Source organism: Cuculus canorus, chromosome 30, assembly GCF_017976375.1.
Source record: "Cuculus canorus isolate bCucCan1 chromosome 30, bCucCan1.pri, whole genome shotgun sequence".
In the NCBI taxonomy this organism is placed as follows: Eukaryota; Metazoa; Chordata; class Aves; order Cuculiformes; family Cuculidae; genus Cuculus; species Cuculus canorus.
This window is the reverse complement of record NC_071430.1, coordinates 792,350-810,883: the sequence shown is the minus strand read 5'-3', so window position 1 is coordinate 810,883 and position 18,534 is coordinate 792,350. Positions and strand designations below refer to the sequence as shown.

General features: G+C 55.6%; 2 protein-coding genes across 3 annotated transcripts; both read left to right on the top strand.

Annotated features, from left to right (window-relative positions):
- The first annotated feature begins 2,285 nt into the window (after positions 1-2,285).
- On the top strand, positions 2,286-9,335 carry LOC104063126 (asialoglycoprotein receptor 1-like). 2 transcript variants are annotated; one of them, XM_009565279.2, is made up of 9 exons: positions 2,286-2,808; positions 4,029-4,139; positions 4,319-4,417; positions 4,605-4,655; positions 4,766-4,855; positions 5,665-5,781; positions 5,856-6,022; positions 7,130-7,239; positions 8,879-9,335. In XM_009565279.2, exons 1-9 carry the CDS (start codon positions 2,709-2,711, stop codon positions 9,009-9,011), a joined length of 978 nt encoding a protein of 325 aa, XP_009563574.2. In that variant the 5' UTR covers positions 2,286-2,708; the 3' UTR covers positions 9,012-9,335. The 2 variants fall into 2 exon arrangements, with proteins under 2 accessions (XP_009563574.2, XP_053907880.1); XM_054051905.1 differs by having other exon boundaries at positions 2,291-2,808; positions 4,026-4,139; positions 8,879-9,334.
- Positions 9,336-10,707: 1,372 nt separating this feature from the next.
- LOC104063125 (C-type lectin domain family 17, member A) lies at positions 10,708-18,385 on the top strand. The gene is made up of 10 exons (XM_009565278.2): positions 10,708-10,899; positions 11,204-11,254; positions 13,189-13,308; positions 13,420-13,470; positions 13,581-13,706; positions 14,054-14,116; positions 14,799-14,888; positions 15,100-15,269; positions 16,497-16,606; positions 16,920-18,385. Exons 1-10 carry the CDS (start codon positions 10,827-10,829, stop codon positions 17,053-17,055), a joined length of 990 nt encoding a protein of 329 aa, XP_009563573.2. The 5' UTR covers positions 10,708-10,826; the 3' UTR covers positions 17,056-18,385.
- Positions 18,386-18,534: the final 149 nt, after the last annotated feature.

Genomic DNA, 18,534 nt, shown 5'->3' with positions numbered 1-18,534 from the left:
GTCCCCAAAGAGGGGGATTTGGGGGCACCAAGAGTCCCTCTGCCCCCAGGGATGGGGATATGGGGACGCTGAGAGTCCCTCTGTCCCCAAAGAGGGGGATATGGGGACACTGAGAGTCCCTCTGTCCCCAGGGATGGGGATATGGGGACGCTGAGAGTCCCTCTGTCCCCAAAGAGGAGGATATGGGGACACCGAGAGTCCCTCTGTCCCCAGGGAGGAGGATATGGGGACACCGAGAGTCCCTCTGTCCCCAGGGAGGAGGATATGGGGACACCGAGAGTCCCTCTGTCCCCAGGGAGGGGGATATGGGGACACTGAGAGTCCCTCTGTCCCCAAAGAGGGGGATATGGGGACACTGAGAGTCCCTCTGTCCCCAGGGGGGAGGATATGGGGACACCGAGAGTCCCTCTGTCCCCAGGGAGGGGGATATGGGGACGCTGAGAGTCCCTCTGTCCCCAGGGAGGAGGATATGGGGACACCGAGAGTCCCTCTGTCCCCAGGGAGGGGGATATGGGGACACCGAGAGTCCCTCTGTCCCCAGGGAGGGGGATATGGGGACGCCGAGAGTCCCTCTGTCCCCAGGGAAGGGGACACCAAGAGTCCCTCTGTCCCCAGGGATGGGGATTTGGGGACACCGAGAGTCCCTCTGTCCCCAGGGATGGGGACACTGAGAGTCCCTCTGTCCCCAGGGATGGGGATTTGGGGACACCGAGAGTCCCTCTGTCCCCAGGGAGGAGGATATGGGGACACCGAGAGTCCCTCTGTCCCCAGGGATGGGGATTTGGGGACACCGAGAGTCCCTCTGTTCCCAGGGATGGGGACACCGAGAGTCCCTCTGTCCCCAGGGATGGGGATTTGGGGACACCGAGAGTCCCTCTGTCCCCAGGGATGGGGACACTGAGAGTCCCTCTGTCCCCAGGGATGGGGATATGGGGACACCGAGAGTCCCTCTGTCCCCAGAGAGGGGGATATGGGGACGCTGAAAGTCCCTCTGTCCCCTGGGAGGGGGATATGGGGACACTGAGAGTCCCTCTGTCCCCAAAGAGGGGGATATGGGGACACCGAGAGTCCCTCTGTCCCCAGGGATGGGGATTTGGGGACACCGAGAGTCCCTCTGTCCCCAGGGATGGGGACACTGAGAGTCCCTCTGTCCCCAGGGATGGGGATTTGGGGACACCGAGAGTCCCTCTGTCCCCAGGGAGGAGGATATGGGGACACCGAGAGTCCCTCTGTCCCCAGGGATGGGGATTTGGGGACACCGAGAGTCCCTCTGTTCCCAGGGATGGGGACACCGAGAGTCCCTCTGTCCCCAGGGATGGGGACACTGAGAGTCCCTCTGTCCCCAGGGAGGGGGATATGGGGACACCGAGAGTCCCTCTGTCCCCAGGGAGGGGGATATGGGGACGCCGAGAGTTCCTCTGTCCCCAGGGAAGGGGACACCAAGAGTCCCTCTGTCCCCAGGGATGGGGACACTGAGAGTCCCTCTGTCCCCAGGGAGGGGGATATGGGGACGCCGAGAGTCCCTCTGTCCCCAGGGAAGGGGACACCGAGAGTCCCTCTGTCCCCAGGGATGGGGATTTGGGGACACCAAGAGTCCCTCTGTCCCCAGAGAAGGGGACACCGAGAGTCCCTCTGTCCCCAGGGATGGGGACACCAAGAGTCCCTCTGTCCCCAGGGATGGGGACACTGAGAGTCCCTCTGTCCCCAGGGAGGGGGATATGGGGACGCCGAGAGTCCCTCTGTCCCCAGGGAAGGGGACACCAAGAGTCCCTCTGTCCCCAGGGATGGGGACACTGAGAGTCCCTCTGTCCTCAGGGATGGGGACACCAAGAGTCCCTCTGTCCCCAGGGATGGGGACAAGAAGAGTCCCTCTGTTCCCAGGGATGGGGACACTGAGAGTCCCTCTGTCCCCAAGGGCTCTGTTGTCCCTTGGGAAGGGTTGGACCCCGAAGGGTATGAGCGGCCACCTTGGAGGGAGAAGTTCGGCCTCAACTTCCCCTAAATTTGGGATCGCAAAAGGGGAAATGGAGGAAAGAGGAAGGCTCTCCTCCTGCGAGCGAGGGAACCGCGGTGAGGGCCGTGCAGCTTTCAGCTGCGTTTGCTCTTCCCGGGGTGCCGTTCAGCTGCAATTGGTCAACGGTGAAGTTCTTCTTGAGTTGGGACTTTCGTTTCCCACCATCGCCCGCCCGGTGGGAAACGCAAACTTATTCATCCATTCCGACTTTCGCTTCCCACCAGCGCCAACCCCGGGGAGTGCCCCACTCGAAGCCCCGAAGATGTTCTGGAGCTGAAAAGAAAGTCTTTTCTGGAGCAGGAATGAAGGAAATGTGTCCCTCAAAATGAAGATCTTTCTCAACGCTCCGTTCCTTGCGTTAAAAACCGCAAAGATTTATCACCAAAAGGCTCCCAAATGCCCACAAAATTCAAAAGGAGAGCTGAATGTCGGTGTCCACCGTGGCCGTTGTGGTATGGAGGCTCCAAAACCTGCTTTGAGCCTCCTTGGAGGTGAGCAGAGTGTGGTTTGGAACCAATTCTTCTCTAAACCAAGAGGGGAAAGGGTTGCGGCACGCGGCGAAGGGGCTCCAAAACTCCTGAGTGCGCAGATTGGTGCTTTCGAAGCATTTCCTTCCCCCCTCCCCGGGAGGAGGTGACGGCACTTCACCGCCCCATAAATTGGAGCGATAACCGAAGACGAGAGGAGATCGGAGATGTCGCAATGCGAAGATGCCTTCGGCACCTATGAGAAATGCGATTTCGCCGAAGGGATGGAGTTGGAGAAGAAAGAGCAGAAGAAAGCACCTAAAGGAGGTAAAGGGAGAGGCTTTGGAGATTCCGAGGTGGGAAAGCAGAGGGTTTTATCGCTTTAAACTGCTTTATCGCAGGATTTATACCCGAATTTGGACACCTGGTTGGGTCGTAATCTGGGAAAGAGAGGTCGGAGTGTGGAGAACGAAGTGGTGGAGCCACTCCAGAAGTTGGTTTGGGAGGAATTCTCCTTTTATGGTCTCCTTTAAGAAAAGGACTTGGGGTGGTGGTGGAGGAGAACCCCAACATGAGCTGACAACGTGTGATCACAGCTCCAAAAAACCACCCAGAAGGTCCTGGGCTGCATCAGAGGAAGCGTGGCCAGCAGGGAGGGACGGATCCTGCCCCTCTGCTCCGCTCTGGTGGGACCAAACCTGGAACCTCATGTCCAGTTCTGGAATCCCCAATGCAAGAAGGAGATGGAGCTGTTGGAACGGGTTCAGAGGAGGCCACGAGGATGATGGGAGGGCTGGAGAACCTCTGCTATGAGGCCAAGCTGGGAGGGTTGGGGTTGTTCAGCCTGGAGAAGAGAAGGCTTTGAGGACACCTCAGAGCAGCTTCCAGTGCGGAAAGGGGCTCCGGGAAAGCTGGGGAGGGGCTTTCTCCAAGGTCATGGAGTGACAGGATGAACAGGAATGGCTTTAAATTGGAAGGAGGAAGATTTAGAGGAGACATTAGGAAGGAATTGTTCATGGTGAGGGTGGGGAGGCCCTGGCCCAGGTCACCCAGGGCAGTGGTGGCTGCCCCATCCCTGGAGGGGTTCCAGGCCAGGTTGGATGGGGCTCGGAGCCCCTGATCCAGTGGGAGGTGTCCCCATGGCAGGGGTTGGAACCGGATGGGCTTTGAGGTCCCTTCCAACCCAAACCATTCCAGGATTCCATGAATCCATCCCATTTCACTTGAACTGGTCACACACAAGGTCACCGTGTTCCTCAAACCATGACTTTTTTGGCCAAACCGCATCCGTTCACCTCAAAATGAGACTCAATTGGCAAAGCAAAGGGCGACCACTTGACCAACGGTTGTGTTTCTACTCCGTGAGGATCATTTAAGCCATCACACGAAGATCAAACAGGTGTTGGAGGTGTTGAAGGCCACGTTGGATGGGGCTTGTGGAGCAACCACATCCATGGGAGGTGTCTCCAGGGCAGGAGGTGGAACTGGATGGGCTTTGAGGTCCCTTCCAACCCAACCATTCCATGACTCTATTCCATCTCCAGCAGCCCCGTCCCACCTGCCCTTGTCTCCGGAGAGAGCCATCGCTCTGCTCTATGTGCTTCTGGCCGTCGCCTTCGTGTTCTTCATGGCTCTCACCATTGTGAATCTCCAGAGGGGTGAGTCCACCGCACGCCCCTCGCTCCCATCGCCCTTCCTCAGCCCAGGGAGAGCGTGGAGAACACCGATGGATGGAGCCCAATGTAGCTCCCAGTTCGAACCGGAGGCACTTTCGCAGCCTTCGAGCTCTCCGGAGTCAAATCTGGAGCAAAGGTGAGGGCTCTCTCTTCTCTTCCAGTCTCGGCGGTGTGGGAGGAGCTGAAGCGAGCTCGGATGCACACTGAGAGCAGCCACACCACAGCGTGGTACAACCTCTCGGAGGTCCAGCACAGCCTTGGTATGACATCTTGCCCTCAAATTTCTCCTTGGCGGCCGCTGAATCCTCAATCCCACCACAAAGTTCCCCCTCGATGCTTCCTGGGGTGCTTTTTTTCCAGCCAAAACCCCCAAACTGAATCCACTTTCTATCAGGACAATGACTTTTGGGGCTTCATTTGAGGTTTCTCCTCTTGTTCTCCTCATAGGTCAACAACTCTCTGGTGACCTCCAGGTGATTCAGGGCCAACTTCTGCGGGGTACGTCAAGGAAAAGGTGGTTTGGGGGCAAAAAAACTGGGCAGAATCCTGAATATCGGCTGCAGGCACTGTTGAGATGGGGTCAAAATCAGAGCCTTTCCTCTTCCCAGTGTCGCGAGAAGTGGAGAACGTGTGGCGGAATCTGACGCAGTGCAGAGCGGAGTGTGGGGAGGAGTTGTCGGATCGCCTTCGTGTCCTGGGTGAGAGCTTGGTTTTCCTAGAGCTGTAGAACCATGGGGTGGGTTGGGTTGGAAGGGACCTTAAAGCCCATCCAGGTCCAACACCTGCCATGGGGACACCTCCCACCGGATCAGAAGCTCCAAGCCCCATCCAACCTGGTCTTGAGCATCTCCAGGGATGGGGCAGCCACCACTGCTCTGGGTGACCCCACCCTCAGCGTGAAGAATTTCTTCTTAATGTCTCCTCTAAATCTTCCCTCTTCCTATTTAAAGCCGTTCCCCCTCATCCCATCACTCCATGACTTTGGAGAAAGGCCCTCCCCAGCTTTTCCTGGAGCCCCTTTCCATACTGAAAGCTGCTCTAAGATGTCCTCGAAGCCTTCTCCAGGCTGAGGAACCCCAATCCCATCCTGTTCTTAGAGCAGAGGTTCTCCAGCCCTCAGACCATCCTCTGATTTTGGTGCCCAATCATTAAGTTGGGTCCTTCTCCGCGATTCCCAATCCACACGACGTCGGGTGGACGCGCTGGGATTCTGAGGACAAAGCACGAAGCTGATCTTAATGAGTCTGAGATGTCATTAAAGTGTAATATAGAGGGATAAAAGACTTTTATGAGTCTGAGATGTCATTACAGTGTAATATCGAGGGATAAAAGACTTTCTCAAGCATGAGAAGAAAGGGCTTTGAGGTTCTCCTGCCTGAACTTTAGAGAATGGTAACTCTCACCGGGAAAACACCCAGCGGGGACGGAAAGGAAAAGGGGAAGGGAGACCAAAATGGGTTATTTTAGCTCTTTGCGGTGGCTGAATTACCTTTTACGCCCTCCCCAGCTGCAGAGAAGCCCTGGCTGGAGGTGGTGCTGCGGCAGCTGACGGAGGTGGAGCAGGAGCAGAGCCGTGCGTTGGCGCTCCTCAACGCGTCGTTGGAGGAGACGCGCGGCCTCTCAGGTGAGGACGAGCGGTCGGAACGCCCCGCGTGGGCATCGCCCTTCGCTCGCCAACGCGTCCTTCTTCTCTTGTAGCCCGTTTCGAGGCGCTGCGCCTCCGCGCCGGTTGTCCCACCGGCTGGCAGGAGTTCGCCACGTCCTGCTACTTCTTCTCCACGGACGCCAAACCCTGGTTGACTGCGAGGAACTATTGCACCAACCACAAAGCCCACCTGGTCATCATCGACAACGAGGAGGAAAATGTAAGTGGAGAAATGCCTCTCAAAAGCAGAAACTCCCCACCTTCCGTCAGCTTAGAGGTACGTTGGGCTCCAATTCCACAAATGGGAAGGTGGAGGTGAAGCACTCAAACCGCCCGTGGAGGTGGGAGAAGGCAACCAGTTGAGGTTCTCGCTTGGTTCTGGATTGCGTCAGTCCATCCCCTCCAAACATCTGTGATGTGATGTGATGGAAGCGTTTTGTAAGCCCAGGAGAACGCTCCTCACCCAGGGGTTGGGTGACCTCAAGGGACTCTGAGAGGACAAAAGGTCCTCACCTGAGTTTGGTGTGGGTGCTCCGCGATGATCCCTCCTCGCGCTCATACGGCAATTCCAGAAGTTATGGAATGAATTACAGAAATAGAACTCCAACTGCCCAATAATGAGCATTTCTCCCCCAGTTTAGACCACCATTGCCTCCCCTTCAGGAAGGTGCGAATCCAAGTGAGTCTCCTGAAGCTTCGTAGAACAGAATCGTGGGATCATTGCGATTGGAAGAGCCCTCTCAGCTCATCCAGTCCGACCCCCATCCCACCAAACCCTGTCCCCAAGTGCCACAGCTCCATGTGTTTGAACCCCTCCGGGCATGGAGACTCCACCACATCCTTGCGCAGCCGCTTCCAACCCTTCTCCACTCTTTCCATGAAGAAATCATTCCTAATATCCAATTTAAACCTCCCCTGATGCACCTTGAGGCCATCTCCTCCCGTCCATCGCGTGTTCCTGGGGAGCAGAGCCCAGCGCCCACCTCACCACAACCTCCTCTCAGGAGCTGCTCAGAGCCATGAGGTCTCCCCTCAGCCTCCTCTTCTCCAGCCCAAACCCCCCTCAGATCCCTCAGCCCCTTCTCCTGCTCTCCAGACCCTTCCCAGCTCCGTTCCCTTCTCCAGATGTTCTCCAGCCCCTCAATGTCCCTCTTGGAGTGAGGAACCCAAACCTGAACCCAGGATTCGAGGTGTGGCCTTCCCAGGGGGACCATCCCTTCCCTGGACCTTCTGGCCACCCCATGGCTGATCCGATCCGATCCTGGTGGCCTTCTTGGCCTCCTGGGCCACTGCTGTCTCGCTTTTCACTTTTCCCCTCTATTTGTAGGGATTTCTGGCAAGACACATCACGGACAACCAAGTCTTCTGGCTGGGCCTGAGTGACACGGAAAGTGAAGGCAACTGGCAGTGGGTGGACAGACGTTCTCGCTCTTTCTTGTACGTTTTTAGCCTCGTTGGAGGGCGAATTGCCCCCCAAAAAATCAGCTCCGTTCTCCCTCAGCCCTTCTTTTTATTCGGAATAATTGTGCCGCATCCTATTAAAGCGCCTTCATCCCTGGAGGGGTTGAAGGCCGGGTTGGATGAGGCTTGGAGCAACCTGGTCCAGTGGGAGATGTCCCCACCCATGGAAGAGGATGGAACTGGATGGGCTTTGAGATCCCTTCCAGCCCAACCCATTCCAGGATTCCATGAATCCATCCCATTTCAACTGGATCCAGTGGGAGATGTCCCCACCCATGGAAGGAGGTGGACCTGGATGGGCTTTGAGGTCCCTTCCAGCCCAAACCATTCCATGATTCCATGAATCCATCCCATTTCAACTGGATCCAGTGGGAGATGTCCTGGGGTGGACCTGGATGGGCTTTGAGGTCCCTTCCAACCCAACCCATTCCAGGATTCCATGAATCCATCCCGTTTCAAGTGGATCCAGTGGGAGATGTCCTGGGGTGGACCTGGATGGGCTTTGAGGTCCCTTCCAGCCCAACCCATTCCAGGATTCCATGAATCCATCCCATTTCAACTGGATCCAGTGGGAGATGTCCCCACCCATGGCAGGGGGTGGACCTGGATGGGCTTTGAGATCCCCTCCAGCCCAAACCATTCCAGGATTCCATGAATCCATCCCATTTCAACTGGATCCAGTGGGAGATATCCCCACCCATGGAAGGAGGTGGACCTGGATGGGCTTTGAGGTCCCTTCCAACCCAACCCATTCCAGGATTCCATGAATCCATCCCATTTCAACCGGATCCAGTGGGAGATGCCCCCACCCATGGCATGGGGTGGACCTGGATGGGCTTTGAGATCCCTTCCAGCCCAAACCATTCCAGGATTCCATGAATCCATCCCATTTCAACCTGATCCAGTGGGAGATGTCCTGGGGTGGACCTGGATGGGCTTTGAGGTCCCTTCCAGCCCAACCCATTCCAGGATTCCATGAATCCACCCCATTCCAACTGGATCCAGTGGGAGATGTCCTGGGGTGGACCTGGATGGGCTTTGAGGTCCCTTCCAGCCCAACCCATTCCAGGATTCCATGAATCCATCCCATTTCAACTGGATCCAGTGGGAGATGTCCTGGGGTGGACCTGGATGGGCTTTGAGGTCCCTTCCAGCCCAAACCATTCCAGGATTCCACGAATCCATCCCATTTCAACTGGATCCAGTGGGAGATGTCCTGGGGTGGACCTGGATGGGCTTTGAGATCCCTTCCAACCCAAACCATTCCAGGATTCCATGAATCCATCCCATTTCAACTGGATCCAGTGGGAGATGCCCCCACCCATGGAAGAGGGTGGACCTGGATGGGCTTTGAGGTCCCTTCCAGCCCAACCCATTCCAGGATTCCATGAATCCATCCCATTTCAACTGGATCCAGTGGGAGATGTCCTGGGGTGGACCTGGATGGGCTTTGAGGTCCCTTCCAACCCAAACCATTCCAGGATTCCATGAATCTCCCGTGATGGGAGCGGAGCTCTTTTCTCACATTAAATGGGGAGAAAATGGGAAAACCCCCTACAATGGTATGGACGGACAGTTTTTTTCCACCCAAATTGTTGTCTCCTCTTTCCCGCAGGTCCTGGAACAACGGGGAACCCAACGACGCCGGCCACGACGGTGAGGACTGTGCCATCATCTACTCCAACGGCCGCTGGAACGACATCGGCTGTTCCAGCAACGAGGCGTGGATCTGCGAGCAGACGTTCTAACGGTTGCCCCCTGTCCTCCCGCTCACCTCCGCGGGGGCTTAAAAATGGGCCAAAATCAGCCAAAATCGGGCAAAAACCCCCAAGCGCAGGGTGAAAACGCGAGGCTCTGGGGGACAAAAGGTGTCCAACCATGGGTTCTAAATCACGGGATACGTTGGTGGGGATGGGTGCAACACGTGGTGGAGGGGTTAAACCGCTTGAGGAGGTCCCTTTTTGGGGGGTTTAGAGATTTTGGGGCTATTTCTTGACTTTTTGAAAGCCATTCTTTGGTTATGCCAAAGGCTTCAAGCATCGCTCGCCGCTTAATGAGGAAAGAACGTTAATAAAGAACGCTCTTCCATTGAGATTGCGCTCAGGATGTGTGAAAGAAGAACGCGGTGCCGAGGAGGGGTCCGTGGGCACATTTTTTTTCCCAGGTTTTAGGTTAAAACCCACCAAAAAAAGGGGAAGAGAGACCTCTGCGACGGCGAGGTGCGCGCCCGGTTTCGGGGCGCGTATGCAAATCCCCGAGCCGTGGGTGCCGAAGCGCGATGCCTGTTTGGCCAGAAGGCTGCGCCGACGGATTCCCCTCCCAGCACGGCTCCGCTGGAAGAGGTGGGGGTTCACCAAGGGTTTGACACCATGGTGGTCTCCTACTCTGCTCTGGGGAGACCATACCTGGATCCTTCTGTCCAGTTCTGGAGGCTCCAACTTCAGAAGGAGCTGTTAGAACAGGTCCAGAGAAGGTCACGGAGAAGATCAGAGCAATGGAGCTCCTCTGCTATGAGGACAGAGTGAGAGAGTTGAGGTTCTTCAGCCTGGAGAAGGCTCCAGGAGGCTTTAGGACAGTTTTCAGCGTGGAAAGGGGCTCCAGGAAAGCTGGGGAGGGGCTCTTTCCAAGGCCATGGAGTGATAGGATGAGTCGGAACGGCTTTAAATTGGAAGGGGGAAGATTTAGAGGAGACGTTAGGAAGAAATTCTTCACCATGAGGGTGGGGAAGCCCATGTTGCCCAGAGGAGCCGTGGCTGCCCCATCCCTGGAGGGGTTCAAGGCCAGGTTGGATGGGGCTCGGAGCCCCTGAGCCAGTGGGAGGTGTCCCCATGGCAGGGGTGGGACTGGATGGGCTTTGAGGTCAAACCCAACCCATTCCCATGATTTAGAGCGGAACTGAACGGGCTTTGAGGGCCCTTCCAACCCAACCCATTCCATGATTCAGGATGGAACTGGATGGGCTTTGAGGTCAAACCCAACCCATTCCCATGATTTAGAGCGGAACTGAATGGGCTTTGAGGGCCCTTCCAACCCAACCCATTCCATGATTCAGGATGGAACCGGATGGGCTTTGAGGTCCCTTCCAGCCCAAACCATTCCATGATTCAGGATGGAACCGGATGGGCTCTGAGGTCCCTTCCAACCCAACCCATTCCATGATTCAGGATGGAACCGGATGGGCTCTGAGGTCCCTTCCAACCCAACCCATTCCATGATTCTTCTATTCTATGATTCCCCAATCCCTAAAAACCCAGTCCCACGTGGGACCTGCCCTCAGATTCCTGCTGGTGGCAGAACTCTCTCGGCATCACTTTCTTCTCCCCAAAACAAGCGCTTCTTCCCCAAATTCACCAAATCCAATGGTCCTCAGAAAAGACATTTTTGGCCGAGGGAAGAGGAGGTCTCACCCTCCTTCCACCACCCATTTGCATATCACCACCGCCCCGGCGCCGAGAGGGAACTGAAATTTCAGGGCTGAACTTCTGACCAAGATGGGGCGTTGGAGGCGGTGAGGGCTTTAGGTCCCCACCGGGCGCCTGCGCGGCTCCTCTTCCCATCAAAGCATGGCCCAACAGACCTACGGCAACTGGTTGGGACCCCCACCGGCGCCCACCAAGCGGTTGGTGAGACAAGCAGGTAGATGCGGGGCGAATCCATCGTTGGCGGGTGGTTTGGAGGCACCACGGAACGAACGTGGCACCATCCAAATTGGCCGCTGGGGCACCACGGAGAGGAGCAGAAGGTCTTTGGGGATGCTCAGCGTGGTCTTCTGCCCTCAAGAACCCCTAAAGCTCTCGTTTTAGCCCCAATTCCAGATGTAAACTCCACACCGGACATTAAAAAAGCATCGGTATCTTCCTCACCGGCGATGACGAAGGGGTGGTTTTGAGGATCCTCCCATTATCCTCAACGCTCTTTCGTGTTCCTTCGGTTTTGGCAGGAATTTACTCCGTTGCTGGGAAGATGACCCCCATGCGTGACTTCAGGCCGGGTAAGGTGTCCCTTTTTCACCTTCTCAGTCTTTTTGTGTAGCACCAATGGAAAGCAGAACTCCCCGAGGTCACTCCCCGAGGCCAAACTGGGGCTTTATCTTCAGCTCTGGTGGTCAAACACATCTCGATATCCGCGGCGTTTCTCTCCCAGTTTGGTTCCTTCTGCCAAAAGAGATCAAATCACCCCCGAAATACCTTTGAAGCCCACCCTGGGTGGGGATTTATTGCTCCGTCCTCGCTTTTGGAGCGGCGTTTGCACCTTCGTAGGCTGAAATTTATTCCCATCCCACCACCGAGAGCTTCAGACTCGGGGGCTTCCCCAGGGCTCCACGTTGGGGTTGGGTTGGGCTTAATCCATGATCCGGAGGAAGGAATCGAGAGCTTCCTCGGTGAGTTTGCAGAGGACAACAAGTTGGGCGAAGGTGTTGATGTGCTGGAGGTCAGAGGGATGGGGACAGGGTGGATCCATGGATGGAGGGCAGGAAGGGTCTGCAGAGGGATCAGGACAGGGTGGATCCATGGGATGGAGGGCAGGAAGGGTCTACAGAGGGATCAGGACAGGGTGGATCCATGGATGGAGGGTGGGAAGGGTCTACAGAGGGATCAGGACAGGGTGGATCCATGGATGGAGGGCAGGAAGGGTCTACAGAGGGATCAGGACAGGGTGGATCCATGGGATGGAGGGCAAGAAGGGTCTACAGAGGGATCAGGACAGGGTGGATCCATGGGTGGAGGGCAGGAAGGGTCTACAGAGGGATCAGGACAGGGTGGATCCATGGATGGAGGGCAGGAAGGGTCTGGAGAGGGATCGGGACAGGGTGGATCCATGGGATGGAGGGCAGGAAGGGTCTACAGAGGGATCAGGACAGGGTGGATCCATGGATGGAGGGCAGGAAGGGTCTACAGAGGGATGGGGACAGGGTGGATCCATGGGTCAAGGCCAGTGGGATGGGGTTGAACAAGGCCAAGTGCACTTGGGGCATAACCACCCCATCAACGCTCCAGGCTTGGAGAAGAGCGGCTGGAAAGCTGCCTGGTGGGAAGGGACCTGAGGGGGTTGGTCAACAGCAGCTGAACGTGAGGCAGCAGTGGCCCAGGAGGCCAAGAAGGCCACCAGCATCTCAGCTTGGATCAGCCATGGGGTGGCCAGAAGGTCCAGGGGAGGGATGGTCCCCCTGGGGAGGCCACACCTCAAATCCTGGGTTCAGGTTTGGGTTCCACACTCCAAGAGGGACATTGAGGGGCTGGAGAACATCTGGAGAAGGGAACGGAGCTGGGAAGGGGCTGGAGAACAAGGGAAGGGGCTGAGGGATCTGAGGGGGTTTGGGCTGGAGAAGAGGAGGCTGAGGGGAGACCTCATGGCTCTCAGCAGCTCCCGAGAGGAGGTTGTGGTGAGGTGGGCGCTGGGCTCTGCTCCCCAGGAACACGCGATGGACGGGAGGAGATGGCCTCGAGGTGCACCGGGGGAGGTTTAAATTGGATATTAGGAATGATTTCTTCATGGAATGAGTGGAGAAGGGTTGGAAGATGCTGCGCAAGGATGTGGTGGAGTCTCCATGCCTGGAGGGGTTCAAACACATGGAGCTGTGGCACTTGGGGACGGGGTTTGGTGGGTTGGGGGTTGGACCGGATGAGCTGAGAGGGCTCTTCCAACCGCAATGATCCCACGATTCTGTTCTACGAAGCTTCAGGAGACTCACTTGGATTTGCAGCCGAGGAGAACGCAGCTCTGATGGAGCAGAGCGATGTTCTAAAGCGGTGAAGGCGATGGATACCGAGAAAAGGGTCCAAAACCTTTGCCAGAGGTGCTGCTCCTTTCCCAAAGCGGAAGGGGAATCGCATCCGTCGTGGATTCTGAAGGACTGAGCTGATCAATACCAGCTGGGATCCCCACTTGAACCTCAATCCTCACCCATTTCCCCCTCTCACGTAGCGTCTCCTGACAGCTTTGAGGATGACTATGACGACGTATCCCTGTCGGAGTCGGATCTCGGCCACAACCCACCAGCGACCGATGAAGAACTGCAGAGCCAGAAAGGCAAAGGAAGCCCAGGTAGAACCCACCTTCTCGTTCTGCGTCACCGAAGACCTCCGTGGGGCAGCATTTGGCCCTCCCAAATGCCCCGAAACCATCACGCGGTGCCTCTTTCCTTCCTCCCAACAGGGGATTACATCCTTGTGGGGAAACCGACATCTCCAGAGCCTTCCCGGAAGGGTGAGTCGCTCTTTGACCAACTCCGCTTTCTCATATCGGAGGCTTCGGTTGGATCCAGACCTGGGAAGATGGGGGTTCCTCCTTGATTTCATCCACGTCGCTCTACTCAGGTGACCCGGAGTCGGGAGGTGGCACGGGACGGAGCCGCAGGGCGACGTCGGTGGTGGTCCTCTACGTCCTGGTAGCGCTGAGCTTCATCGCGTGGGCGCTGCTCTTCACAATGGCCATAATGAAGCGTAGGTGGCCCCGGGAGGGTCTCTGCTGGGTTGGGAAGCAGTCGGTTTGGTTAAAACACCCCCAAAAAAAGTACGTTTTTCACTATTAAAAATAACACGTGGGTGGTGCCCATCACGCTTTGAGCGTCCATCCATGGGGAGACCACAGGTCAAGGCCATCCATGGCCATCGTTGGGTTCAATTCCATCCTGGTATGGAATTTTAGGCTTTTATCACCTTGCCCTTGGGGGGAACCTCCGGAGGCTCCGCTTCTCCAGCCCATCCTGGTCCCTCTGGATGTCATCTCGTCCTTCCGGTGCGGCGACTGCCCCCTCAGCTCGGTTGCCTTCTTCCGGTTTTCATTTCAGAGATGGAAATCATGGAGGAATTAAAGCTCTTGAGGTCAAACTGCTCGGACACCCAAACTGAAGGTGGGTCCTTGGGCTCCCATCCGTGTGGTGGAGCTTCGTAATGGTTGAGAGACACCAGGGTTGGCTCCTTTCTGCCTCGGTTTGTGCCTTTTTTGGTGTAAATGAAGGAAAAAATGGAATTGCCTTTTTTGAGCAGCTCCTGGGAAGCATCCTTGGGAAGCAACACCAGCTTCAACCTGACTCTGGGGTGGCCAGAGGGAATTACACCGGGATACTGGTGTGGATCAGACCCAGTTGGGCTCATAACCCAATCCTGAAGGAATTAGCCCCAAAAGGGAGCAAATTAACCCACGGGATATCACGGGGTTTATCCAATTTAGGATCTTCCTGGGGGGAAAATCCACCTCATTATCCCTTAAAGGATATGGGAAGGGTTTAAATCCCCCAGGAGCCCCTGGAAACCTCAAACGCAAAGGGCCAAAACCTTAACTGCTGCCAAAAGAGCGATTGATGAGATGATATTGAGTGACATCGTCACAAAACGTCACCCGAAGAGAAAAACCACGCAGCGAAGTTGGCGATGTCCGAGATTTCGTCGCCCCGATTGAGATCCCCACGTGTGGAAAAGTCATAAATCCCGGGGGGAAAGAGCTCAAGATTTGGGTCAACCCAAGCGGGGTAACAAGAAGAAGTTGGGGGGCGCGAGGTTGGGGGTGGTGGGTCACCCCACTGCCCTCCCCAGTGTGGCAGGAGCTGGTGGAGACCCAACAGAAGCAGACGCGACTGCGGATGAGGATGCAGAAATACTACGAGGAACTGCAGGACATCACAGGTAAAGCCACCGACTGGATGGTCTCTTCCTTGGGCACCAGGAGAGAAACCCGGTGGGAAGCCCAGAAAGACCGGAGTCGTCTTAGGGATGGAAAACGTGGGTGATTCACCCCAATTTTGAGCCACCACCCCACCAGCGAAGCCGGGGAGGTTTTCCCGGTGGAGGAAACCTGATTTTTTGCCGAGGTTGGTGGGGTTTCTTCTCCTTCCAGCGCAGATCTGCCCTATCATCCTGAGCGACAAGAAGTGCTCGGCCGGCTGGAAGATGTTTGAGAAAAGCTGCTACTTCTTCTCGACGGAGACCATGAGCTGGCCGGACGCCGAGGAGATCTGCAGCGACCAAGGAGCTCACTTGGTCATCATCAACTCGGACCTGGAGCAGGTCAGTTGGTCGCTTCTGAGTGGAAACCAAGCAGTTCCTTGGCTTCCTTGCTGCCCAAAATATCCCTTTTCTTGGAGAACTCCTACTCCGGCAAACGTAGGACCTTTAAACTCTTTCCTGGAGGGGCTCAGATTATCCGGGATTGGCCGTGGGGCTCAGGGTTATTTGGAGATGAAGAGAAGCACCGATGGCCAAATCAGGTTCAGTCGATGATGAATTCCTGGTGTTAGGAAAAAGTGCTAAACCGGAGTAAACTCCGTCTTTCTGGAGCACCGGGAAAAGGCTTTGCTCCAATAACACCCAAATCGTTCACTATTTACCTAAAAAGGTTGCTCAGATATGGTGGAGATGACCTCACCTCGGCTGCCAGAAGCCTCAAGGTGTTAGAAGAATGTTAGAATCATTGAGGTCGGAAAAGCCCTCTAAGATCCAGTCCAACCAACCCAACACCCCCATCCCACCAAACGCTGTCCCCAAGTGCCACGGCTTCACGTGTTTGAACCCCTCCAGGCACGGAGACTCCACCACGTCCCTGCGCAGCATCTTCCAACCCTTCTCCACTCTTTCCATGAAGAAATCATTCCTAATATCCAATTTAAACCTCCCCGGGGCACCTTGAGGCCATCTCCTGCCGTCCATCGCGTGTTCCTGGGGAGCAGAGCCCAGCGCCCACCTCACCACAACCTCCTCTCAGGAGCTGCTCAGAGCCATGAGGTCTCCCCTCAGCCTCCTCTTCTCCAGCCCAAACCCCCCTCAGATCCCTCAGCCCCTTCTCCTGCTCTCCAGCCCCTTCCCAGCTCCATTCCCTTCTCCAGATGTTCTCCAGCCCCTCACTGTCCCTCTTGGAGTGAGGAACCCAAACCTGAACCCCGGATTCGAGGTGTGACCTCCCCAGGGGGACCATCCCTCCCCTGGACCTTCTGGCCACCCCATGGCTGATCCGATCCTGGTGGCCTTCTTGGTCTCCTGGGCCACTGCTGCCTCACGTTCAGCTGCTGTTGACCAACCCCCTCAGGTCCCTTCCCACCAGGCAGCTTTCCCGCCGCTCTTCTCCAGGCCTGGAGCGTTGATGATGACCCAAGAGCAGGACCCATCACTTGGCCTGGTTGAACCTCATCCCATTGCCTCTGGCCATGGATCCAGCCTGGGAGATGCTCCGTGCTCAACCAGAATTTGCGTTTTGAGGCTGTTTTAACCAATTCTGCCTTTTTTTTTTGTTTCTCCCAGGAGTTCGTGAAGGACAATATCAACAGCAGCAGCACCTACTGGTTGGGTGTGACGGATCGGCTTCAGGAAGGCCACTGGGTCTGGACTAACGGCGAACGCACGAGTATTAGGTAAAAATTCCCTACGGACAATCTCCGAAAGTAGAAAAGAATCAGGAAATTAATAGAAAAAAAGATGAAGTCGATCCACCAAAACTTCACTTTGGGTCATTTTATGGAAATGGAAGGGTTCCTGTTGGAAAAATGGAATTATTAGAACGTTTATTTTTTGCTGGTGGGACAAAAATATGGAGATTTAAGGTTTCCTTCCGTCAAAATCCAAATTTAGACTCTCTCTGAGAAAACTCTGCCGTCGTTGGGCTCCGTTTTGTCTCTTTATCATCTTCTCTTTTCCTTTTTCTCCTTTTTTCCCGTCGTTCTGCAGCTATTGGAACATGTTGAAGGAGAACAAAGACAGGGACCAGAAGGACTGCGGCGTCATCGGGCCTGGTGGCATCTGGGCCGACGACAGATGCTCCTACTTCAACCGCTGGATTTGTGAAAAGTCCTGGAATTGCTGACTCCGGTGGTGGGGGTTTTTTTTCCAGACTATTTTCAAGGCATCCATGGAAAAAGAAGGATATTTCAAACATCTCACTTGGTGCTGGGTGGACTCGCGCCGCTCCGGGGCCTTCAGGCTCGCGGTTTTGTTGCCTGTTAACCGTAGAATCCTGGAAGGGTTGGGTTGGAAGGGACCTCAAAGCCCATCCAGTTCCACCTCCTGCCCTGGAGACACCTCCCATGGATGTGGTTGCTCCACAAGCCCCATCCAACGTGGCCTTCAACACCTCCAACACCTGTTTGGTCTTCGCGTGATGGCTTAAATGATCCTCACGGAGCAGAAACGCAACCGTTGGTCAAGTGGTCGCCCTTTGCTTTGCCAATAGTCTCATTTTGAGGTGAACGGATGCGGTTTGGCCAAAAAAGTCATGGTTTGAGAAACACGGTGACCTTGTGTGTGACCAGTTCAAGTGAAATGGGATGGATTCATGGAATCCTGGAGTGGTTTGGGTTGGAAGGGACCTCAAAGCCCATCCAATTCCACCCCCTGCCATGGGGACACCTCCCACTGGATCAGGGGCTCCGAGCCCCATCCAACCTGGCCTGGAACCCCTCCAGGGATGGGGCAGCCACCACTGCTCTGGGCAACCTGGGCCTCCCCACCCCTCCGAGGAGAACATTTCTCCCCAAGATCTCTTCTCAGTGTCCACCTTTCAGCTCAGAACCGTTCTCCTCATCCTATCCCTGATCAAGAGCACCTCCTCGGCTTTCCTGGAGCCCCTTCAAGTACTGGAAGCTCCTCTGAAGTCTCCCCAGAACCTTCTCTCCTCCAGGCTCAACAACGCCAACTCTCAACCTCTCCTCAGCTGGGAGGTTCTCCAGCCCTCGGATCATCTCCGTGGCCTCCTCTGGACTCGCTCCAACAGCTCCGAGTCCTCCTTGAGCTGAGGACTCCAGAGCTGAACATAAACTCCAGGTTTGGTGTCCCCAGAGCGGAGCAGAAGGGCAGGATCCATCCCTCACCCTCCTGCTCCAACTGTTCTTCTGACGCAACCCCCGACACGGTTGGACTCTCCAGGCTGCGAGCTCACGTGGAACTTCGAATCTGGGCGGATCCCTCAATCCAATCGCTAAAATCCTTCTTTTTTTTGCAAGCCTGACCCCAAAACCATCCAAAAAAGAGGATTTTGGCCTAAATTAGCTCCTAGAAATCACGTCAGCTTGGTCAAATCAGGTCAAATTGGTAAAATCTGGGGTTTTTTGGCCTATTTTCAAGCTCTTTTTTCCATCTTGATCCCTCTCTCTCCTCCAGGTGCCCCTTCTCTCTCGGCCCAACAACCAAACCCCCTAAAACCCAACAACCAAACCCCTTATTTCTAAGAAACCTCTTAATTCATCCCCTTCTCACCCAATAAAACTTCTTATTTTTATCAAACCGCGCACTGTTTCGGTCCTTTTTTTGGGTTTTTTGGCCCCCAATAAATCAATGGTCCCCATTG

Bases quoted from the DNA above. Each gene is read 5' to 3' on its own strand.
- LOC104063125 (XM_009565278.2), top strand. From the start codon at position 10,827: ATGGCCCAACAGACCTACGGCAACTGGTTGGGACCCCCACCGGCGCCC. The intron at 13,471-13,580 runs GTGAGTCGCTCT...CGCTCTACTCAG, and splicing joins TCCAGAGCCTTCCCGGAAGG to GTGACCCGGAGTCGGGAGGT. The intron at 14,117-14,798 runs GTGGGTCCTTGG...TGCCCTCCCCAG, and splicing joins CTCGGACACCCAAACTGAAG to TGTGGCAGGAGCTGGTGGAG.
- LOC104063126 (XM_054051905.1), top strand. From the start codon at position 2,709: ATGTCGCAATGCGAAGATGCCTTCGGCACCTATGAGAAATGCGATTTC. The intron at 4,856-5,664 runs GTGAGAGCTTGG...CGCCCTCCCCAG, and splicing joins GGATCGCCTTCGTGTCCTGG to CTGCAGAGAAGCCCTGGCTG. The intron at 5,782-5,855 runs GTGAGGACGAGC...CTTCTCTTGTAG, and splicing joins GGAGACGCGCGGCCTCTCAG to CCCGTTTCGAGGCGCTGCGC.